The sequence below is a fragment of the Rhodnius prolixus genome, unplaced genomic scaffold (genome assembly GCF_049639745.1).
Source record: "Rhodnius prolixus isolate KJV_2025 unplaced genomic scaffold, Rpr scaffold_1, whole genome shotgun sequence".
NCBI lineage: Eukaryota > Metazoa > Arthropoda > Insecta > Hemiptera > Reduviidae > Rhodnius > Rhodnius prolixus.
This window is the reverse complement of record NW_027411581.1, coordinates 52,392,254-52,417,420: the sequence shown is the minus strand read 5'-3', so window position 1 is coordinate 52,417,420 and position 25,167 is coordinate 52,392,254. Positions and strand designations below refer to the sequence as shown.

The following is a 25,167-nucleotide window of genomic DNA, read 5'->3' as shown; positions in this document are numbered from 1 at the left end:
GATCACTTTTTGAAGGCTATTTTTTTTTTTTTTATAGATTTATTTATGTGATATATTTTCTATTGCATACTGAAAATCACATTAAAACGCTCTACAGAATTGCGCAGAAAAATAAATAAATAAAAGTAATATTTCTTGAAGTTCCTTTCATTGAATTCATTAATATTTTTATTTTAGTTTGTGGTAATTTAACTAGAGCGCTCTCGAGTGTACTTTTTACCTATCATGGTTATTGTTCACTAAACAAAGAATATTATCGGAGCATTATAAAACAGAATTTTTCTTATTTAACCATAAGCTCTTTATTTGCAAAATTACAGAGAAAAAAAATGGCGTGTTTGCTTGTTACTTCTTTCTTTATTACGTTGTCTTCTACATTTTATTGGTGTAACAATTTAATTTTGTTTAATGATTTGCGGTAGGAATTATATTCTTGTATTATAATTCTTATTAGAATAATTCATCAACGGATTTTATTTGAAAAAGATGGTTTTGGTATTATTACAAAAAATAAAAATAAATAACAAGTGTAATAAAAAATAGAATTTGTAATAGTTTTAATTTTATTACCATCAAGAGGTCGAATTATTCTCAAAGCACTTTTTGATACTAATTTTACAACTACTACCAACTTATTGGCCGACTGCTTCAAATAGATATTCCGTCCTTCTCGACTTCTTTATCTGCTACAATATCTCATGTTTGACAAATACGTTCATCTGACTGCAGTATCTTCATTCTCACAATACAGACTTACCTAACATCCACTTCGAACTCTATTTGTATTTCAGTAACTAGTAAGCTGAATTTAAAAAAATAATAGCCGACTACAATGTTACTCCAAAAACTCAAATTTCAACCTTCTTCTTTGTTGCCTCGTTTGACCAAAATCCTTAACTTGTAAAGCTGACCTTCGTGCTTATAACTTATTATTTTTAACTGTATGCATTCCCCATCCAGAAATGTAATAATTTGTATCTTTCAAAGTAGTTTCTTTTATCTCATATCTTTATCTTCTATTCCATTTAGAAATAGAATGTTATTTTCTATTCTGTATTGATACATTTAGTTTGAGCTTGATTTTGAAAAATAGCATTTAGAAATGGGGAAGGGATTAGCTGAGTGGTTAGTGTATATTGGATTCTAACGCGGAGATCCCGGGTTCGAATCCAGCTGCTGGCCCTTGGATTTTCTCTTCCTAGGAGCTTCTTACTGCTACTGTCTGGTGATGGAAATTGTCTGCCAATGGCCTCAGATGATAAAAAAAAAAACAAGCGCTAAGTTTTGTGTTGGCTGATAAAATATGTTAGCTCATTTAGATGGTAAATAGAAGATAATATTAAGCGAACCTTAAGGGTTAAAATTAAGGGAATAAAGGGTTTATTTCGTTTATAAGAAATGATATACCACAATATTGATCTATAGCGTGCGTCAGCTCTTGATATTATCAATTTAGCTGATAAATTGTCTGTAATATTAAATTAAGTTGTCTCAGTTAACTGGAAGTCAATATTTTTTCAGTTTCAGTAATCATTTATTTTCTCTTAAAATTGTATCTTAGCGCAATAGCAATCGTAAGGTTGGTCGATTTGAGCTTTTAATGAAACATCTTCAAAGGAAAAAAAACAAATTTGATTTGCGTCAACATACTCAACTTTATTAGTTTATAGTTTTCACTATTTTGCGACTTACGATTTTTTATTTGCATACATAAAGGTTATTAAAACACGCACATGAAAAGTCTTTCCATCTATTTACTAGTTAAAACCAACTGATTTTTTATTTTTTAGCAGAAAAGTCTGTGTATTAAGATCTATTTCGGTAGTCTTTGATAAGAAAATGGCCATTGCTTTCTTTGGCTTGGGTTACATTCATTGCCTGGATATTTTCTTTGATCTGATTATTCGTGGGTATTTCTTATTATTATTATTTTGGCTTTGTTTTTATTTTTAACCAAATATTTCTTTTAATTTCAGGTTCCAACTGGATCTATCCTAGATATCTTTTTCTCTCAGTCCGTAGCCATGTAGGACGCTATCTGTACACTTTTCCTTGGGTCTGTCCTTTCTTTTTTTACCATTGGCTTCCCAGTTAAAGATCCTTTTAGCCACTCTTCAATTCTTTTTCTATGGTCGAACCACCTTAGTTTTTTTCTCCATCTTATGTAGCCCTTTTTTTGAAACGTTTATTTTCTTTCATATTTCTTCGTTTCCTTTCTGTATCAAACCTTGCTTGTTGTGCTGCATATCTCCAGTAATTCATATCGGTGGCTAAAAGCTTTATCCTTAAAACCTTATTTAAGGTCAAAGTCTCAGCAGCATATAGTAGAATATTACCTCTACTATTTATTACCTTTTTGGTACTATTTAGAATATTGTAGCTCCATAATATGAAGTTCAGTAGGCCGATTGCTCTTTAAGCGCTTCTAGCACTACTTTGTGTTATTATAGCTAGTCACCTGGACTGGCCAGAAGTGTAGTACGAGACGGAAACTTAACTGGAGTCGAAATCTCTAAATCCAACTGATTTACCCACCTTTAATTCTGTTTAGTACCTCTTATATCTTGAAGATGCCAGTATTGTAGATTGTCCTGATTGGACTGCGGATCTAACCACATTTTAAACGTTTAGTACCTCTTATATCTTGAAGATGACAGTATTGTAGATTGTCCTGATTGGACTGCGGATCTAACCACATTTTAAACGTTTAGTACCTCTTATATCTTGAAGATGCCAGTATTGTAGATTGTCCTGATTGGACTGCGGATCTAACCACATTTTAAACGTTTAGTACCTCTTATATCTTGAAGATGACAGTATTGTAGATTGTCCTGATTGGACTGCGGATCTAACCACATTTTAAACGTTTAGTACCTCTTATATCTTGAAGATGCCAGTATTGTAGATTGTCCTGATTGGACTGCGGATCTAACCACATTTTAAACGTTTAGTACCTCTTATATCTTGAAGATGACAGTATTGTAGATTGTCCTGATTGGACTGCGGATCTAACCACATTTTAAACGTTTAGTACCTCTTATATCTTGAAGATGCCAGTATTGTAGATTGTCCTGATTGGACTGCGGATCTAACCACATTTTAAACGTTTAGTACCTCTTATATCTTGAAGATGACAGTATTGTAGATTGTCCTGATTGGACTGCGGATCTAACCACATTTTAAACGTTTAGTACCTCTTATATCTTGAAGATGCCAGTATTGTAGATTGTCCTGATTGGACTGCGGATCTAACCACATTTTAAACGTTTAGTACCTCTTATATCTTGAAGATGCCAGTATTGTAGATTTTCCTGAAGTATTAAAGAAAAGAGTTGTTGCTTCAACTAGACCCCTTAAAAACAATTCACTGTTAAAACAGTTAAACTAACAATACTAATAAACAAGAATTTACCTCGTCTATATGTATCGTAAAGTTAATTTTGAATTTGATTATTGTTTTAAGAATGCTTTGAAATGCAAAATAGCTCAAAGATTGGAAAGAAATGATAAGATATATTGTTTTATTTGTCGGCCCCCCTTTGTAATATTACTTATTGTTTCAAATAAGTCTTTGGTTTAGTAATAAAAAGTTTTACCTTCACTTGTGCAATGTACTTCGTAGACAAGGAATTTTATTTAATAATCATTGCAAAGAAGTCCATGACTGCAAGACTAAAGAGGCATTACATTTGTGCCTAGCATTACAAAAAAAAAAGTGTGTATAATGCCATTACAAACTAACGTTGGCCTGTGGCTTCCCTTTACTGTCCAGTTGCATCTATCAACTATTATCTCTGCAGCCTCTGTTTGTATTGTGAGAATGAATATGTATCGATTTGGGGTGTCAGTTCTGCAGTGTTATTTGTGTTGTTAGGCAAGGGTACACCTATAGGGCCGTCATGTCCCTGTAGAAGTGGCTACTCTATTTTTCCCCTTTGGGATATATGTTCGTTAGTTCGTAGAAAATCATTAGCATAATTCTGGTTAGGATTAGTTATTGCAAGCGACTACAGAATCCAAAATTCTATTCCCCCTAAATCACAAATTCTGGGTACTCAAAAGATTCCTTTTTAAAATTTTGGTATGCAACTTTTTTTGATTTCTATTTCTCTTCACAAAAAAGTGTGATGAGAACACTCTCACGACTTTCTCTTACTTAAAATTCTCGAGGTTCTAACTTATACATTTTTTCAAACTCTGAATTTCTGTGTCATAATTAATTATTACAAACATTTCCTGAATTGCAAAACTGCGGATTACTCTGAAATAACATCTTACGGAAAACCACCTTCAACTGTTATCCTCAGAATTCTCTAAAAATCACGCTTACAATTTCAGTTGCTAGGATTATCTGCTAGGCGCTCATGGCTATCCGCTGATAATGTTGTCTATAAGACAAGATAATAAGCCAATGAATATGTACAAAGAAAATGATAGAAATGCACTGACCGGCGGACGGTAGTGCACCGAGAAGCCTCTTACTTATAGTGCCAGATATCAAGGGAGTAGTTGAAAATATTATACAGAGTGTTCATTTTTAGACGGCTCAAATGCATTTCATGCTTAAACGGTTAATCTGAGCAAAAAATGGTAGAGGAAAAATTTGTTGCCCGTCACCTGTAGTTTCAGAATATGTGACTTGATTTCAAAGGTGGCTCCTCGGGCTTGCAAGCCAGGTTAGCCTGGTGGTTATCAGCTGTCCTCTGTATTTAGGAGGCACCTTTGAAGGCACAGTACATGCTTCACAAGTTGAGTAAAGTGCATTATTTGATAAATTAAGGAATAAGTTTGATCCTGTACATGAAAGATATTGATCATTTAAATATAATAATAATAATAATAAGCCTTTATTTATAAAAGAAAAAATACAATAATAATACTTACAAAAAATATAAACAACTGACAGACCATACTCTTGGTCATACGACCGTCAGAGGGGTTGTCTGAATAAAAAAAAAACATGTTTGCCTTTTTTGAAAAAATAAGATAAAATAAAATAAAAATAAAAATATAACCAAAATGTAATACACCTCGATTCATTTAATAATTAAATTCGCTAATTAGCTCAAATCTATATTTCCAGGCTTCTTTAGCGAAATTCACAAGGCTATTCCAGCATTTACCATTTAAGTAGTCTATAAATTCATTTTTAACTAATTTAGCTTTATTAAAATACTTTAACCTAAATTCAGCTAGTATAGGGCATATGGCCACAAAATGATAGATACTTTCTTCTCTATCCTCTAAGTTACACATAGAACAAAGTTTACTTTCATTTCCATACCTGTATTTATTAAGATAAAGCAGTTCGCCCCTAAGTTTAATAATCCAGCCAACAAAATTCATGTTTAATTTATTATTACTTATAACATTAATTTCAGAATTTAACATATTATATAAAATATGAGTCTGACTATTCTGCGCTAACTCTTTGTACCTATTCATTAATACATTTCTAATTTTCCCCAAAATTACATTGATCATTTAAATATGTGGCAGGAGGTTTCCAATTTTTTTGGTAATTAACTCCCCCAAAATTACCTCATAATTGTTAAACCTTCTTGTTTGTAACAGATGTAAAATTAATTTTTAGCCATTTGTGTATGCTTGAGAACATTTAAAGCTCTTAACATTTGATTTTTCTTAGAAAAAACACTCGGAAAACGACTTATTTCCCGATATTAAGAAAAATACAAGCTTTACTGCCTTGGCAATATTTTTAGTAGAAAGGGGATGAAAAAGTACGTAAAAATGACCTATTGCGTGCTCTTGGAACTATTAAGCCTGGCCGTATTTGACATGTTTTAAAAAAGATTAATAATGTGTGAAATCAATGTGCCGCTAGATGCTGATGGTGCTGACGTTGTCGCACAATATTGACAATTTGAAAAAGAAATGTAAACACTCGAGCCTAAATCGCGCTAGTTAGATTTGATGACCTTGTTTTCTCTCCCACTACCAATTAGTTTTCCGAGGCTAGGGTGCATTTGTTGTATGTTTGTATATATACATATATATACACATATGAACGGTTTTGTGACATGTTTTCCCCTCCAACAATACGTTCACCAAGTATTTCTAAAAATCAAAACCATTCAGTGTTTGCCAATCGTAACTCTGCTACGGAGGCTCCCAATAATAAAGGGATACCCGCCGGCTTCTTTGTTAACCAATACTTTCGAAATTCTGGTATCCCTTTAAGTTATAAGATATGTTGGAAACTAAAGAAATTGTTCATTATAAAAGAGGTTCATTTATTTATGAAGCTGTGCAAAGGGTATTATTTTTTGTGACTGCCTTGAGATTAAGATTTTGCAAAAAGGATAAACAAACTGATGGAGATGAAAAACAAGTAAGTTTATTCCAGTTTTACTTTTTAGTATTTACTCATTCAACTGTCTCCTGACTACAACACTCGGAATTCCTAAATTCTACGTTTTGCTAACTCCGAATTTTAAGACAATGTTTTCTACCATTATCTATATGGTAAAAATGCCCATTATACCGAAATGCAATTTGAATCCACTCTATCCATTGGATTCATTTCTCTTCATATAAAAAGTTATTGTTCTTCATGTACAGTAAATGTTATTATTGGCAGTGTCTCTTATCATTCTGACTCATTTCTGATTACTTATTAATAAAATTCAACGTGTGGCCTAAATTGCTATAAGCAACTCTTGGAATTTTTAAGCAACGCGATTATTATCTGGGCCAGTGGTTCTTAACCGGTGTTCCGCGAATATGGTCCAAGTGTTCCGCGAAATTTCAATTTTAAATGTATTGAAAATTAGAAACTTAAGAAAGATACGAAAACAAAAAATCGTTCCTTTTTTTTAAATTTGAATTTCCTACTACCGAAGCTGGCCTATCTTTTTAAGTCATAGTCTTTTACAACATTTGGTATTTGTAGCAACGTACTTTTATGTTCATTATTTGATTAATTTCATTTTCATTTTTTAAAACTGTGTAATAATTTGTCCTTTTTAATTTTAATTAATACATATATCTTTTTTGAAAAATATAGTCGATTTATTATTATTCATTAATTTTAAGTTCTCGCTAAATACCGAATTTAAAATTTATTAATGTTAGTGTTCCGCGTCTTTGAAAAGGTTAAGAACCACTTATCTAGGCCTTAAGTAATTTCTAGGTGCCTTATAAATTGAAAGGAAGGAAAATAGTCAATTTGTATATTAGTTTGGCTTGCAGGACCTGTATTAAATTGGAAACATAGAGAGCATTACAAAAATGAACATATTTTTTACAGATTGGAAGGATTGGATTCTCTAATTAGTTGAAGGTTTCGGGGAGCCCCATAGTTCGATTTCATAAGTCCCCAGTTTGGTCTAAGAAGTGTATTTTTCCAGTGATAGTTTGTCTTATTAACTGGTTAGTTTGGTGTTTATACTTAATTCTTTTTTACTTCTTCTTAGTTTGTCTTGAAAGTAATAAATATTATAATTTTTCAAACTTAACGAACGATCATTTTATAAACTTACTTTTTTGCTTTAATAACAAACGACTGATTTACACTTTCATACTGAAACCCACCTGTATTCTATGTTTCAAATATAACCATCAACCCATAGTTAGAAATTCCGTTTGTATGTCAGTTTGCTCAAGTTCGCTATAAAGTACAATATGTATCAGTACGTACAGTCTCATTCTAATCCTCGTGTCCGCCATTTATCATCTCATCACCTTCCAGATCATACTTCTAGGCGATTAAAACGCCAGTGGCCTCACGATTTTCACACATCTGAAGAGATTGGTTAATCCTGGAGATGATTTAGAGAGTGTTATCACTGGGTAACTTCTCCCCTCATTTAGTAAGTTTGTAGTGGTGTCAGTTACTGTCATTGTTACTAATAGTGCATCTAGCGCTGCTGTAACTTAACTAATAAATTTAAAAACAAAACTTTTTTTCAATAGACATTTTGTAGAAATTGAAGTATTATACAATTTGCAAAAACTACCAAAATCGGTAATACATTTTACTGCAAGAATTAGGCATTAGATAAAAGCCAAGCTTGCATATTCGGTTAGTAATATAAATCAATTATTCATTCATTCGAGGCAACTTATCCAAATTTCAGGAATATGAATGAAACTATTTCAGATTTTCACATGTTTGGCCTTCCTTTACAAAATATATTAGAACAGGATCGTACATTCTTCCGAATCGGGAAAGATGATGGCATGTTTTCCCTTACATTTACAATTTCTGCTACCATTATCTGGCTTATCTTATTTGAAAAACAAATACAAAATATTGAGGTGATTGGTGACTTTACTGCACTTAAAAACAATATATTATTTTAAACAAACAGATATATTATTGGTCAATCTTTGCCTTTCATTATTAATTTTTAATAATTATAATAGTTTATCACTTAGTTATATAATAGAAGAAATAAGAATATGGGGATTCCGGGTTCAAGTCCTGCCTGACCTTAGTTTAATCTCCCTGACCTTTGTAGGAGCCTCTTAGTACAGATGCTCCTTCTATGAGGGAGGTAATGAACTGGAAAAGATTTCGGGAGCTAATGATTTCTAAAATGTTGTATAAAATCATTTTCCTGATTGTTAAAATTGCACATTCTCACCGAGAAATGTTCCTTCAGCGGGAACTCCTCCAGCTGTCCGCAGAAGACCTTGAATTATCTTATAGAACAGTATACAGATAAATTCGGTACGATTACTCGTAACTTTATCTTAGCATTTTTCAAACACCGAATTTCAAATTATACCTAAATATTAAAAACATTTGTCTGATTGAAAAACTGCATCCCCTTTTTTTCTTTCCGGGAAATTTCTATCCCGTTATTCTGATGACCATCCATCCTCTCATCTGATACCTGATCCTCTCATCTTCATAGCTTGGGCTAGCTTATTATTTTTTATTTTTTTGTAATTAAATAAAAAGTAAACTAGTAAGAGAGGAAAAAATATTTTTCAGTAAACAATTAACAGGAACTATGACACCTTTCAAAATAAACATTCTAATATTTGTTTACTGACGTAAGAAGAGATTTTATGTAAATAGTATTTTAACTGTAATACGTAAAGCATGATTTATCTTCTCTGTTGCATATTCTGATACTGAAAGCTTCTACTCGGAGTAACTTTAGCGGCAGTGAAATCAAAATCGCTCATTGTTTCGGTTATATAATGTGTTTCTGCTGTGTTTATGCGTAGAATATATTCCTTTATAAGGCGCCACGATTGCCGAGCGGTTAAGAGGCGAGACCTGTAAAGCTAATATAGTTATTGTGGTTCTGGGTTCGATTCCCGGACTTAGGCCTTAGATTCTATTTAATGGTTAATAAAAGAAATTTACAGTAAAGTATGTTTGCTAGTCGCCTCCGTTCACGATACCTAATTAGTAGTTGGCCGTAAAGTCCGCCTGAAAAAATAGGCAATTACTTTACTTTTTACTTATATATATCTTTATAGAATTTACATAAAGTTGCTTTTGAAAAAGAAGTAAATAAACTGAATTTTTCATTGAGGATAATGTGGTAGTGCCGCAAAAGAACACGGGATAAAGTATTTATTTTTTAAACCAACTTTTCCGAACTCAAAGCTTTCAAAACGGATGTTTCCGTTGAAAGCAGATATCGAAAATTTGTGATGGTCACGATACTTTCTTTAACTAGTTGTAAGAGTAACTAGTTGGAAAGAGTAAAAATAAATTTGCTTTGAGACAAACCCTTTTTAGGTAGCATAAGTTGTAATTTACCTAAAGTGGAGGCAATCAGAATCATTTAAGCACCTGAAAAGTCATTTATTACCTGGATATATAGTTGGACAGCTTTCCAAAAATGGTTTAAAACTGTGTTCGCGGGTATTGCAATGAGTAAATAAAATAATGCCTATTTTTTTCAGGCGGGCTTTGAGTCCAACTACCAATTAGGTGTCGTGGACGGAGGCGAACAAGCAAACATACTTTACAGTAAATTCCCATTAACCATTAAATAAAATCCAAGTCCTAGACCAGAAATCGAACCCAGTACCACAAATACATAGCTAAGTAGGCCTCGCCTCTAACCGCTCGGCTACCGTGGCGCTTTATTGCAAAGACTACAGGCCACAATAAATCAATGAAAGGAAAATTCATACAATACTTCTTCCATATAGTCTAGAACATTACAAGTTGAACACTACTTATAGCATTTAGCCATATTCTTTTAATCTTGAATTGTATTTGACAGTTCTCCTACTTATTAATTGTAATTAATGAAAGTCTTGTTTTAAGCTGGTGTTAATGCGAGTCATTGTGCTGTATAGTATTCAATCTGACGTCATTACTACTAGCTCTTCCTATTAGAAATATACTTGGGCGCTACGGTAGCCGAGCGGGTTAAGAGGCGAGTCCTGCAAAGCTAATATGCATTGTGGTACTGGGTTCGATTCCCGGTCTTGGCCTTGGATTTTATTTAATGGTTAAATGAGAAATAGTAAAGTACGTTTGCTAGTCGCCTCCGTCCACAACACCTAGTAAATGGTAGTTGGAGTTAAGCCCCGCCTGAAAAAATAGGCGATTACTTTACGTTACTTACTTACTTTACTTCTTCCATATAACTCACAGTTGGATAATAAGTCCAATTTACTAGGTTGGTGATTACCATTTCTTGTCCCAAGGTAATTGTTGTTCTTCAAGTCCCAAAGCAGAGATTTATTTCTTTATTCGCGCATTGTAAGAAGAAATATGGCCTACTGACTGTGCTGGCTCAATATATTATTAATCGTCTTTAAAAAAAAAAGAAGAAGTATTTTAATATCAATAAATAGCAATTTTGAGCACCTTTTACGGCCTCAGCACTGATTGTTAATGAACAATTGGTAAATAAATAAGGGTCACCTTAAATGCACCCAGTCGTAAGAAATATTGACAATGTAATAATGTGTTAGCAAAACTGTATACTTATATTTCACTGCTAGTTATCAGTAAAAAATTTTCAAAATTATTCGTAATTTAGGAATTAAAAATGTTAAGATTGCAATGCCAAATTCTACTGTAAATGGTTTAAAGTAATGTTTTTTTTTTATAAAACATAATAAATCTAAATTTGCATGATTTGCAGTGTTGCATTATTTTCAGTTGAAACTCCCAAAATAGAAGATTCTCACCATAGAGATTATCCTGTAATAAGGGGAAACATAAATTACTAGATAAGGATGATTTAATTATATACCTGGATTGAATATTTAATTGTATCAACTACTGTTTCATTTTTTTATCGTAATCATTAACAGGTGCATTGACCGCGTTCTCATTTTTTTGTTTTTTCATTTAGGTATTTATTAATCAACATTAATAATACAATTTAATCGATGTCTAATTTTGGATATTCTCCTATCACTGGAAATGGATTTGCTAAAAAGTATTTTTAGTCTTGTTTGTGGATTGAACAAAATATCTTAAAACAGAGATCAAAAGAAGCTCAGAATTGATTTTAACAGAATTTTCATACTAAATTTTAGAGGCAGTCCTATAAAAAGAATATAACGGCTCTCTCTAAAACTCATCAGCTTACTAACTTGTCATTCTCCATCGATTGTTGTACCTCGTTCAGCCCACCGCCTATTTTATCTTTTGATTTATTAGAATAAACCAATTTTCTTAAAAGATAGTCCAGAAACTAATTACAAGAAAATAAATAAAGTTTATTAAAAATTAAAATAAATAAGTTTATTTTCTTGTAAAATATTTTAAAATTATTACAGAGTAAATCATCATCACATAGATCAAAATAGAGCTGACTTAAACTGCATTGAACACAGCAAATACTCTGCTATTCAACAAAATAAAGAAAGATTTGGTTAGGTTCTACGAGAATTGGCCTAGCGATCACAGAAGGTCTGTTTATGGCATTATGCTAAATAGTGCTAATCCCTCCAGTTTTCTCTATTAAACTAGACTTAGGTGTCTGATGAGGAGCTCCTGAGGAAGAAGTATGATGGCTTGGAGTTTTCTTCTCCAAAGAGCAAACCCTGAGCGAAACCATTCCTTTGCTCCAGCACAATACGAACAGCGCCCTTTCATCTTCTTCAATACCTTTACAGCCTGCTCTAGATCTAATTCACCTGCCTCTGATTTGGGGTTTCCCTTCTATAGTCTATTTTACAATTTTTATTTGAACAATTCTTTGAATAAGAAATAGAAAATAGGCATTTTATTTTGGTAGTAAATAAATTGGTATGTGAGCTTGCAAAAGACTAAACACTAAATACGAAACCAGTTCATGCTTGCACATTGGCAGATTCCCTTTAGATAAAAGAGATCGAAAAACTTTAAACTCTTCCAGTAGAATGCCAACATTTAATTTTCATCACACAATTAATCAACGTTTATTAGGGTTCTATAAAATAAGAACCGGCTTGTGAATATATGATTATTATGTTTTGCCGACACTAGAATTGCATTACTTCAACATCATTCTGTGTTTCTATCAATGTCAAATGATCCCAGATATTTACGGAGTAAAAAAATCCGCATACTTGTATCATTAATCAGAAATTAATCCGATTACAATAATATTTTACTGATTTCTTAAAGGTTGTTCAGATTTTTTCGTGTGCAGCTGTTTCCATGCGTTTTAGTCGTAAAACCCCAGTGATTCGTACGATTCATACGTTTACTTATATGCTTGAGACTAGCTGCGTAAGATAGTGAACAACTATTTAGTATTTGACAAGTTCCGACAGGTTCATTCTTTTATGATTAATGAGAACATGTGCAGCTTACTCATTCAGCAGTCCTACATGTCAGGAATTACTTTCTAATTCTGTAACTTTTTCCAGTCTTAACGAATTACCGCTGAAAAAAGACACAGATTTAAGCTATACTTTAATATAAATGTAACTCAAGCGTTTGATTTGTTCATCAAACTTGTTTATGATTGAAAGTAACTACTTAGGTACTTGTTTTCACTCGTTAATGTATTGTGAAATATGAATCTTTTACTTATATTTTGATTTTGATTAGGTATTTCCGAAATGTTTTGCTTAATGTGCGGCTCTTTTATGATTCTCAAAAATCTATACTTCTTATAAATGAAAAAAAAGAAAGTCGAGATAAGTAAAAATAAATTATTTATTTATTTTTCAAAGATTACGTTATCTATTTATTTCATTGCTCTCGATTAAATCAATCAATGTAATTATACTCACTTCTTATCTTGGTTTCTCCTCAAAAAGAAGTAATTTTCTTCAGATATCAGAACAGTTCAGGGAGGCAATAGCACGATAATCTGCTTCCCTCAGGACTTAATGTGGCTGCAGAAATAATTAACGAAGCCAGAATACTTGATAATGTTACTATGGCTTCACTATGACTACTTCATAAACTCTTCTCCATTATTGCCATGGATTTCAATTGCGCAGTCAGAAAGAAATTTTTGTTACTGTGTGTGTCCCTCTCTTCCTGGTTTTTTTTAATTTTTTGAATGAACGAGTGAATAAATGAACAAAAATGAATATGAGTTACATGATCGTTTCACTAGATAATATTTTATAGATAATCCTTCTAGAACTCACGAAGATCACTTATCGCATATGCCGCTGAAAAAATCACTGGTTTTGCTTCTATTTTTCAGAAAGCCATCTTCTGAACATACCTTTTCTTTTCAGGCGTGGAATAATTCCAGAACTGTTTGGCTTTAAGTCGCACTAAGTGGCGATAGATGTAGCAGCAGCTCGGTATAAGCAAATTACTGAGTACATAATGCTAAAATATCAAGCCAGACAGACCTGGTTGCAGATTAGGATTGCCAAATGTTACCGTAAAACATAAGATTGTGGAAATAGTACTAGACTCGATTAGACTAATGTTTTGACCTTATTAGTCGATCAGTGCCCAATAACTTCTCCTCTCTCTTAAAGTTAGTCTTGAAATGACTATGCTTGAAAGCAGGCGTTTCTCCGTAGAGCCTAGGTTTAAATAGAGACCTTTGGACATTACCAAAATCTTGTAATTAGCTTCTTGATACAGTGATCTCGCTTTTATGTTTTATGATTAGATACCTGATACGAAAACAATATGGACCTAGCCCTAAGAAAGATAGATTTGGGCGCAGATTGGTCAAATAGAAACATTTTGAAGTTTCATAAGTTTGTTCCATTCATTTATTTAGTAATTCTGAGTTTATTAATTTCAATATGCGGAAATTACTTTAAAAAATGGTACCCAATTAGTGTAGTGAGGAAGTATGGACTCAGTCTAATTATATACATAATTATAATTATAATTTTAGATAGTAAAGTAATGGCACCATTATGAGAATGGCATTCATTACATTAATAACATCATAGCAAATTATAAATACGACTCACAATAACTTTGTGCAAAAAGAGGGAGAGTAAAGGGAATCAAAATTACGCTAAAAATAATGGAGCAGTCGCCAATAATATTTAATCAAAAGGTATTTTTGATTAAGTTCTTTCCAGTTTAAATTAATAATTAAATCTCATTCAAATTTAATGTTATAGGTATATATTTTATTAACTAATGAGGATTATTTAGCTATCTAGTTATACATTACAACTTACACTTTAGAAAGTTCATATCAATATTTGTTAGTTATTAATTGAAGCCATAGAAAAGTGAAGAGTTTGTTATTGGTGGACAGCCTGAAGCCAGTCTGATTAGCAAATAGTTATCCGATAAAAAGGGCTCAATTTGCCTTAACAACTAACCAGCAAATATTTAGGCCACAGTATTCTGACATGCAATACATTTATAATTAGAAGCTTAATTGATGACGCCTTGTTTTAAACAAGTTAGCAAAAGTAGATGGTGAAATTCCGTTATTTTAAAGTAACAGGAGCTATTTTATACGTTTTATAGGCCACACCATCGAGATAAGGAGTTCTCCACAAGTTTGTATTGCCTATTATTGCATTCAACTCTTACATCCAAAAAAAAGGGCTCTTCATTAGCAAAAGACTCACGTTGAACAAGACAAGCAATGACCAAACTTAAGCCCGAACCTCAAACCTATGTGGACCTACGGACTAGAGCTATGGGGTTCAGCCAAACCTACAAACATACGGACAGTCCGGACATTCCAATCAAAACTACTCCGACAGATAGTTGACGCCCTTTACTCTCTTTACGTGATAAACTTTACTCTCCTCAACATCATTCCAGTAGAACCAAGACGTAACTTGCCAAGACGACATATCAGAACTTCCTATACTGTTCTCTCAAATTGCTCCAATCCAGTCGTCTCTAGCCTCTAGTGTTTACTACTCCTTATAATCCATAACGCAGATTGAATCGCCGTTGGCCCCGAGACTTCCTTGAGGTCTGTAGGTATCGTAATCAACATCGATTTCCTTTAGAGAGGGCTGGGTAGTTTCTCTCCTCCTTCCTTTCGACAATTCATATTTACTTATTGTATATATTTATATACAGATATTTATATACTGATCTTTTACATGAGCACGTTTTATTAGTGATGAATAAATCATTCAAATCATTTCAATGATCTTCCCCTGGCGTGAAGACAGATGAAATCAAACCAAGGATTCTTTCTAATACTTTTGGACTGATACTTTTGAACAGCAAGCCTATAGGCAAGAGAATTTAAAAACTTTTATGGAAAGTTATTGACCATAATCTGCTTATCGCTGGAAGGAAATGTAGAGATGTTCAGTGCTTAGGAATAAAAAGTAATATCTGAATGTATGGCATGCCTTTACATTACAAGCTAATTTACTCTTAGTATTCCATTTCGTTATGATAGTACAGTGACAAGAGTTCGTTCACTTGTTTACAAAAGATTTAGTTATTTATAAAAGATAAGTAATTGTTTAGTGTTTATAAAACTTAATAATTGTTCAACAATCAAATTTTTAATTACAGCTTGACATATGATTTACTTCTTCGTTTCTTGAAAAACTCCATAGATAATTATTATTGCTCAAAAACTTCAGTTGTCAGCAAAGCTTATCTACTGGCCTTTGTACTGTAACTTGATCATTTCATTTCGATATCTTCTTTACATATTGGTTTTGTTTGTGTTAAAGAATACTATCTCAGTTTGTTGATTTTAATTAACAATATGTCATTTTATCAAGGAAAAGTTCAAAAATAATTGTTCAATGATGCGAGTTATTAACTTAAAATAATAATAAATATTAACAAATAATAATAATAAGAAGTGCCCATTAAAAAAAAGTACAAATAAGTAATTCTTCCTCATTAAAAAATGACATGAACTCAAGTTCATTTGACGAGTTTGAGTGGCTTTAAAATAAATAAATAAATAAATTACTCTGTATTATGATAAAAGTAAAATCAAAATACCAAATTTATTTTCCATATAAAAAACTAAAATAAAGTGCCACTTATGGAATTAAATATTGCTTGATTTTATAGTGTTTACTGATACATAATATTTGCACAATGATTCCCAATCATAACCATTTAAGTAATTAATTAATTCCGATTTATTTAATAACTCTTCGCCGAACCGTCTTGATCTTATTCTCTTAAATATTGTGGACATATTGACAAATTTTGATAATGGTCTTCTATCTCCGATCTCTTACAAAATGAACAAAATTGACTTTCTGTTATTAACTTTTAAATAGTTTTCAAGACTACATAAATTAGTTGATATTTTGCAAAAAGACGTTATGCTGCTAGATTTAAGGCAAGGGTAAAGGTGGTGCCGTTGGTCTTTAAAAATTGATTATATAAATATAAAGTTCATTTTTAATTGATTAGGGCAAGCGCGATCAATATATATTTAAAACCGGGTCGGTTTTTCGTCTTTATTGGATATACACATGTCATTGTCATCGATTAAACAATTTAACTGAATATTAATTGATTGGTAGCAATCTAAATAAAAAATTTAAAAAATGTGGTTAGATAGCTGGAAGTTACAACTTATTTATTTAAAATTTATTAAATACATGTTGCTTATTACAATTTATAATTTTTATAAGTAAAACATACTTTAAATAAAGTTATCGATCTTTTGGTATACCTAATTTAAACAAAGTGGTTTAAGCATGTCGCGATAAAACCTGAAAGAAAAAAACAAAACGATTCATTGAACGTGTTGTTGATCGATTTTGACTAAAATCTAGATTTATTTATCAAATTAGTAAGAAGTAAAGAATTTTTACAAGTAATAAGTAAAATATTTATAATAGTATATCTTCTGAAATATCAAATTTTCTATTGTTTTGTATTTTTGAGTCACGATGGATTCACACTCACTCACTTTATTAAAACCAATTTGTTTTTTTTTTACTCAGAGGACGTTAAAATGGATATCTCTTAATACTAGTAGAACACGTGAATCTATTGTAAATTGAAGATGCTTAGTGATATTTTTTTTGTTTGAAACTTCTGAAAATTATTGTCGCCTAGATCGAGACTATTTACACATTACAATTCCTAGAATATATTTACTATACACTAAATTTGTGGGTAAAATATGGTATGGCATATGCCTATAAGGAACCAAGTGACAAACAAATACGTACATCGACTTAAATCATGGGTATGCATACTATCATTGTGACTCACTGGGACAAAAACTCATATTCACTCGAAATGGCTAATAATACGTCAAAAAAGAAATATGTGGGTCAAAGTTGGCCGAAATCGATGCCCTGGTGTAAGAGTTCATGTGTAATATAAAGTATGACCTAATAACAATACCGTGAACGTTTTTAATTTCTATTGTTGCATGGTGAATGAGGATTTTTTTAAATATTTGGCTCATCCACAATTATGTAACCAAAACTATAGAAAGGCTTTTTACTTAGTAAGAAACCATTAACCTCTAAGTTGGCTTTTACTCCGGTTATTAACTTTTACATTTGTGGATATCCCTTTCAAAATATCTTAGTATGGTGTTTGCATTTTGTATTCTTAAATTGAAGAAAGATCGTTACAACGTTTTGTGTTACATTACTAACAGTAACAATAAAATATATAAATTTATGTGATAAAAAAAAAATATACATGTATCTTGCTAATATCACCAATATTTTATTTATTATTCTATTATTTGTAACAATTGTATATTTCTTATCAATTTGATAATTACATCTAAAGTATTTAGTAAAATAGTAAATAGTTAGTTCATGATTTTATTCTGTTCGCTAAGGGCAATCTCGAGTCCTTCAGATTACAGAAGTACTTTTTACTTTTTTTTCATGAAAACTTAAGTCAATCACGATTCATACCCAACTAAAATATTATTATTGTTCACCATCTTTTTCGAAGCCACTTCGTAGTTGTGGGAACTATAAAATTGAAGTCTTCCCAAAATTTGTTGAATCAAATCTTTGGCGATGATAACTGTTTGGTATCCTTTCCTTTTTTGAATTGCCAACAATTCAACATTTTTTTTAAAATATAGAATTATTAACTTCAAATTGTTCTTACATTATTACTCGACGCACTAAGTTGAAACTTGGTGAAGTGGGTAAATTAGAAGACAAAACTAATATAATTTTTTGTGTCTGTTCTTTTTATTGAATAATAATTCTCTACATTACCAAAAATAGAGATGTTGTAGGTAAGTAGTGAGGAGTTTACCAAAGAACGTAGCGAGCAAGGGGATTAATTGAGTTGAAATGATAGACTACAGCATTGTTATAGTGTCGGAATTAATTAAAATTAGCCTTGACAATGCAACAAAAACAAAAAATTAAAGTAATAATTGAGTAAAATCATCACCATTATCATAATGAGTTACTGGAGCTTAGCTTGAAATTTGAAATATTCCTTTGTAAATAGTTGTTTTACTCTAAGCGAGTCTACAATCTTGAGCCAACCGCAGAATCTGTGTTACCTAAAGTTTGGCTCCCTCAGTGGCAGCAGACTAATGCTCGACATTCCCTAAACTACAGAGAGTTAGCAGTAAACTTAATATGCACATCTCTTTACTTGTTTCCACGGAATATAATCTCTAGCTTATGGTTTTTTTTTTTGTACTAATAATTAGGGAAGGAATAACTACCTTCCGTGCCCTCTGTAGGGTCTCTCAAATTCCATAGTAATTTTCTAATTTCTCGGCCATTTTTCTAATTGGTACCTAAAAAGGTGTTTAAGATTTCATCTTAGCTAATCGCATCCAAGTTGCATTCTCTCTTGGCACGTTCAAGCTCCTACCTAAAACAGCTTCTACTCCCACATTCACCCACCAATTTGGATTACCAACACCCTTAGATAAAGTCTCTAGCGCTCCAACTATATCATGGTCTTTTATACAGTCTAGCAAATGTCTGGTTCCAAGAGCACAAAATAGACGGGCTAGGCCTGCAATTGCTGGAGTGACGTAATCATTTGCCTTTTGTTTTGTGAAGGAAAATCCGTACTTTATTTTCAACTATTAAGCGGGAAATATTAATGAACCTTGATACTTACTCGATAAAGTAATAATAATGTGATAGCTTATCAATATGCCTTGTTATTTTTCTTTTTAAGTCAATAGTCATTAGTCAATTTTTACTTTTTATTTATAGATTAATTAAATTAAATTTCTTTTAGCAGAAAATTACCAGTATACGGGTTTAAGATGGTTTAATTACAAACGACTTATGATTAGATTCTAAATCCTTCGAAAATTACTACAACCTTATGGATTAGGGAAATCCATTAGCTTCATAGAAGAGAACATGAGTTTTTCTCTCTCATTCCGGTATACTATATTTAACAATTGTGGAAGTGTGACCACTACTTATTTATGAAAGGTTGGAGTAAATATTTAATTAAAAACATTGATATCTATTTACAGTTTGTAGCTATTATTTACTGCTAAAAGCCCCCTGCTAAAGAGCCTAGAGATACAAAAGCGGCCACTCCCAGTGTTCTATTCGTGTAGAAAGATTGGGCTATCATTGTATTGGGAAGGACGCATGGCAGTGCACAACACAGTGACTCTTGTGTGCTCCTAGCCTCTATTTTAATGCATCACTGCTAAATGCCCGACAATGTCTATCCAAATGATAGTAATACTGATGGCACATTTGATCCCAGTTTCCTTAATGAAAGGTTATACTGCTTAGCTTCCAATATTATGTGGAGATTGAGGCCTATTTGAAAAACTTCAACCGTCTATTAAATATAAAACTGAAAAAAAAAAAAATAGATGCGTGAAACCGTTTGTATTTGGCGAACTGTAATACCATTTGAAACAATACCCAGATTTATAATATTTTTAAAAATTAAAAGTTACTTAACTAAACAGAAAGTTTTTTTGACCATTCTTTGCTTCCCTAATCTCATGTTGGTAAGCTGCAGATTTCAATCCTCGAAACCTCTCTGTTTATCGATTTACTCATCATACATACTGGTTTTATGCGCAGAAAAAGTCCTTGGAGACCAATAACTTTATTGTACCTTCACTAATTAGGGCAACATTACTGTTCTCTTCAATAAGCACACTTATAATTATTTTAATAAAAACTATTGAATTACAAAATTGTTGACTATTTTGTCTATCTTTAAGTACTTTAAAACATTCATCCGAGATCGATAAGCCAACAGACAGGCTAGTAATTGTTAGATGAAGTGGCATAAATTCACTAGTTAAATGAAGCAACATCTTCATTTTCTACATATCCCTGGAGATTAAAAATAATATTTTAATCCATACTTTTGACTGAATATTAGTCACATTATTTCTTACAAAATAAGTTTTTATCCGCATTTTAATTGTTTATTTCTGTCTGGAATAAAGAAATATAAATAATTACTTCCGAAATGCAATTTCTATGTTTCTATTGGCTTAGTTTCTTCATTTATATTCAATACTTATGTTGGATTTTTAAAGTATAGATTGAACTATTCATCCTCCAAATAAATATTTACCACATAATCACACGTGGTTTATGAATAACAAATATTTTGTTTACTTAAATTAATAGAAACCCTTTAAGTTATAATGTCAGATAGCAAAAGAATATTGTACTTTTTTATTCACATTACTAGTGCACAAATCTTTTTCAATTTTTGATGTAGTGAGAAGCTGTGCCATATTTCTTAAGACATATAGGCCCCTATAATCATGGACAGGTGGTGATGGTACATAAAGATCTCGCCTACACCTGGTCAAAGTCCGTTAAATGCACCTATTTGAACTTGCACCTTTCTTGCTCTCTCTTTTTTTTGTCGTTTTCAGGTTATTTTGTACTTTTCACTTGTAGGTAGTTTAGTTCAACGTATTTTTTTTTAACAAAAGAATATCCTTCTGCCTGATGTACAGATGGATTTACAAGAAAATAGAAAGGAAATTTTATATTTATTTTTTCCAGAAAATTTTTTGTCTCACTTGATTTTTCCTTAATATGTTATTTTAGTTTCTTATCTTATTTATTTACTTTTTGTTATACCTGTACGTGTGACAGGAAAACAGATAGAAGCAAAAATGTATGTGATTGTTGAGAAAATAATAGTTACTGCTATTTTAAAGTTTTATCAATTTATGCTAAGTTGTTTTGCAATCACTTGTTACGTTAGCTAATTTTAGTTTTGCAAAGAAGCATACATATGTGTTCAAATTTATAGTATAAGTGTAGATTAGGATAGACTTCGCTTACTGCTCGCAGTATTAACAATGTTCTTGGTGAGCGTTCTTTCTAAAGAACATAGTGCTCCATACTCACTTCAAAAGAAGCCGCCTTGAATAAATTTAATGGACAAGTCTTTTGCGATAAATATTGCCAATGGCAGTTAGTTATTAAGATAGACCCAAGGTGAGAAAATCTAAAAACATCTTCAGGCAGGTTATTCAACAATTATTGTGGGTAGTTCACAAAGTCGAGAAAATAAAGAAAAAATGTTTTTATTACGTAAAATATAAATTTCTTAATTGGAATATATCGAACCGGATTTTTGATCTGCCATCAGAATTTGATTCATCAAATTCCTTTATTACGAACTTAACCTTGTACAAGATTGAATGTTAGAGGAAATCAAATTCTTTAGACGAATTTGGAAGATTCTAAAGTTACTTCATACAAGAGAGGTTATATTATCCTCCTCTAACACCATCAGGAAACTACACTGGATTTGGGGGAATGTTCAAACTTTCCTAAGTCTCGAAAGGGCTCCTTACTTCGAGTAGGTGCCGGTGCCTTAGAGACTTTATCTTCATTGGTTGCATTACAACTTGAACTGGACTGAGTCAGAATTTCCCTTAATAGGTAGATTGGATAAGGCCAATTATTTGCACAAATCTCTCTCTACTCTGCTGGCCGTGTGTGATTGTTAGAGACTTTACTTTTCAGTACAGTTCGTGTTGTTAGTATGGGATGTCCAGAGGGCTAGCAAGATCCCTAAAAAAAATGTGGCGATTAATATCTTACTTGGGCTTTATCAGGTTTGCATTTATCGTAGAGTTTCAATATGGAGAGGCTCCAATCCCTTTTGGTTAAAAAAAGAAAAATAAATAAATAATAAATTAGTGAAACAGGTGATCGTTGTGTGGATGACCATTTAAAAACTTTTTATTAAAGGAAATTTCCAAAACGTGAAAAAATACTATTGTTATCATTAACTGAGCGATATTTATTGTGAAGAACTACACAATTAAACCATGGGAGGTCCGTTAATGTGAGAGGGTAATGAAAGAGAAGGAGGCATGGCGTGCATTCAATACAATCAAAAGAGAAGGTTACAGTGGTTGACGTATGTTCTGATAAGTTGATAAGTGCACATGAATGGAGTACTCCAGCGGCGTGTCTGATAAGGAGCACTTCACTTGAACAATATACCAGTATTCTCCACTAACTTTGTCCTAATATCGTACAAATACACTTTACTGTAGTAACAATGTTTGTTATTCCCTTATCTATTTGCTAGATTCTACTATTCATTTGGTGCATTTAAATGATTGTAACAGTTTTTGGTCTTATGTGTGGTTAACGAAAAGATAGTGCACCGACGATGTGGTTACAATGACAGGTCGTTCTTAGATGATCATAAAAATTCGAATACTTCCGAAAAAGCTCCGGTCAATAATAACGTCAAATGTAGGCAGTAAATTTGTAAATGTGAACAGACTCACATGACTTAAAACTCTGAATTATAGAAACATTTAATTGTTATCAAGATTGTACTGTTTGTTGAATCATACACTTTATTGCTATGGCAATTATTAGGAAAACACTTTCCCAAATTTTCTTCGAAAAATTATTCAAATAAAGTTATAAATTTTGGTGTCCGTATTGTACATTGTCAACGGTGTATGAAAATCTGGCATTTTAGAGAATGCCTGGTTGTCTTATAATACAATGTTTGGCGTTTTGGGACAAAGTGTGTAAAATCAGAACTTTTATATATCTCGTATATTTAAAATGACCTTTTTTTTAATCTATTATTTGCAGTTAATTTAACAATGGCCGATACTGCGAAATACCGCACTACGTCGATTTGCACAACTACAATGCACTAAGATTAGAGAAAATTTAAAAATAAATAAAAAAAAATGCTACTTATTATGAGATGTGCCACCTTTAAGAAAAAGTCTGCAAAATTCACTAATTGTTTAGATTGCACGCAAGTGAATAAATCTTAGCTGGTCGCCTGTCTGCATTGCGCCGCACTTTTAGAATAAATACTGTCATATTTCAAAAAAAGTATTAAATTCTAGGGCAAAATTTGAAGTTTCCGTTTTAAAGAAGTATCAGCTGAAATTATGGTAACTCTTTTAATTTAAAATTCTTCACAATTTTTTAAATTTTACCATAATTATCTCGAATAAAATTCGAGAATGTCTTTCCTAATTTACCATCATTTGAAGCTGGGAGATAATATCTACAATATTGATTTAAACGAGTGAATATGTCGAGTTTTATTTCATTAACATGATTCATGAATGCTGGAAGTTTTGTTAAGAATTGAGGATTGGTGTCTACAAGGTTTGAAATTCACTTTAATTCAGTTTTTAAATAACTTCTACTTTCTACAGCATAACTACTTCTACTTTCTGATTGTAAAACTTGATTAATTACAAACTTGTTTTGGACCCTCTATCTAAAGGTGGGCAGCAAAAAAAAAAAAAAATCAAAATGGTTCTTAACTTCTTTAGCACGACATCATGTGCTCTTAAGCGTATTAAGGTCTTCGAAATTAATCTGAAAGTTCTCCGAGTGAGTTAGTTCCAATCTGACATATTTATTCATGGAGATGAACTGATTCATTTACAGACTATGGTAGTTGAAACTCTGATTTGGATGTGTTGTTTGTATCTTTTTGAAAAGATTGCGTCCATTGATATTGGCTCTCAACATTGTTACGAAGGCGTTAGTTAGGCCTCTGTTATAAGTAATGAGTTAACTTGACCATTCCGACTGTATGTATGAAATGTTAGAAACTACTTTCAATTGTGTAGACTTTCTGTTCTGTCTTACTTTTCCTACATATACTCGTATCATTTATTTTTTTATTTTTAAATACAAAAAATATGGTTGAGCTTATTGAGCAAAAAATCAATAAATAATTGTTATCTTGAGAGCAAGAATTGAATGTGGAATGCATTCATGTTATTAATGATTTGGAACTATTTAATTTAAAGCAATAAGGGAATAAGAAAAGATAGTTAATGCAACAGGTAGGATAAACTGCTTTCTTGAATTGCATATTATCAGTATTTGTATTGTTAGCATATTTCATGAAATGTAAAATTCATTAATCTAAATTAGCCATTTTTGGCTCGCGTACCACTTGGTAGTGCATCATACTAAATTGCATCACTTCGTTAAACTGATTCTACAGAAATCCTTGAAATCTGATAAATACGAAAACAGTTGTAAACCTTTAAAATTTGTAGGATTTTAAAAACTTCAAAAATTTAACCTTCAATATCTGGTTAATTATTATCTTTAGAATATTGCGATTAGTACTAATTATACACCTAACTTTTCTCTACATTTCGGTACAGAAATCATAGAATTCTGATTAAGACGTAAAGAAATATAAACATTTGAAATTTGTAGGATTTTGAAATCCTCTAAAATTTAACCGTTAATATCTCGTTAACTATTATCTTAAGAACATTGCAATTAGTACCAATTATACACCTAACTTTTCTCTACATTTCGGTACAGAAATCATAGAATTCTAATAAAGGCGTAAAGAAATATAAACATTTGAAATTTGTAGGATTTTGAAATCCTCTAAAATTT

At 31.7% G+C, this 25,167-nt stretch overlaps 1 protein-coding gene across 2 annotated transcripts in view; it reads left to right on the top strand.

Annotated features, from left to right (window-relative positions):
• The window catches only part of SPoCk (secretory pathway calcium atpase), a 56,345-nt gene that overhangs the window by 6,044 nt on the left and 25,134 nt on the right, over positions 1-25,167 (top strand). The window contains exon 1 of one of the 2 annotated variants that reach the window (XM_074143187.1): positions 6,082-6,352. The exons of the other annotated variant lie outside the window; for it this stretch is intronic. Coding sequence (XP_073999288.1) covers positions 6,212-6,352 — 141 coding nt within the window. The 5' untranslated portion in view covers positions 6,082-6,211. Of the gene's footprint in view, positions 1-6,081; positions 6,353-25,167 lie in introns of those variants that run through there. 2 annotated transcript variants of the gene reach the window in all.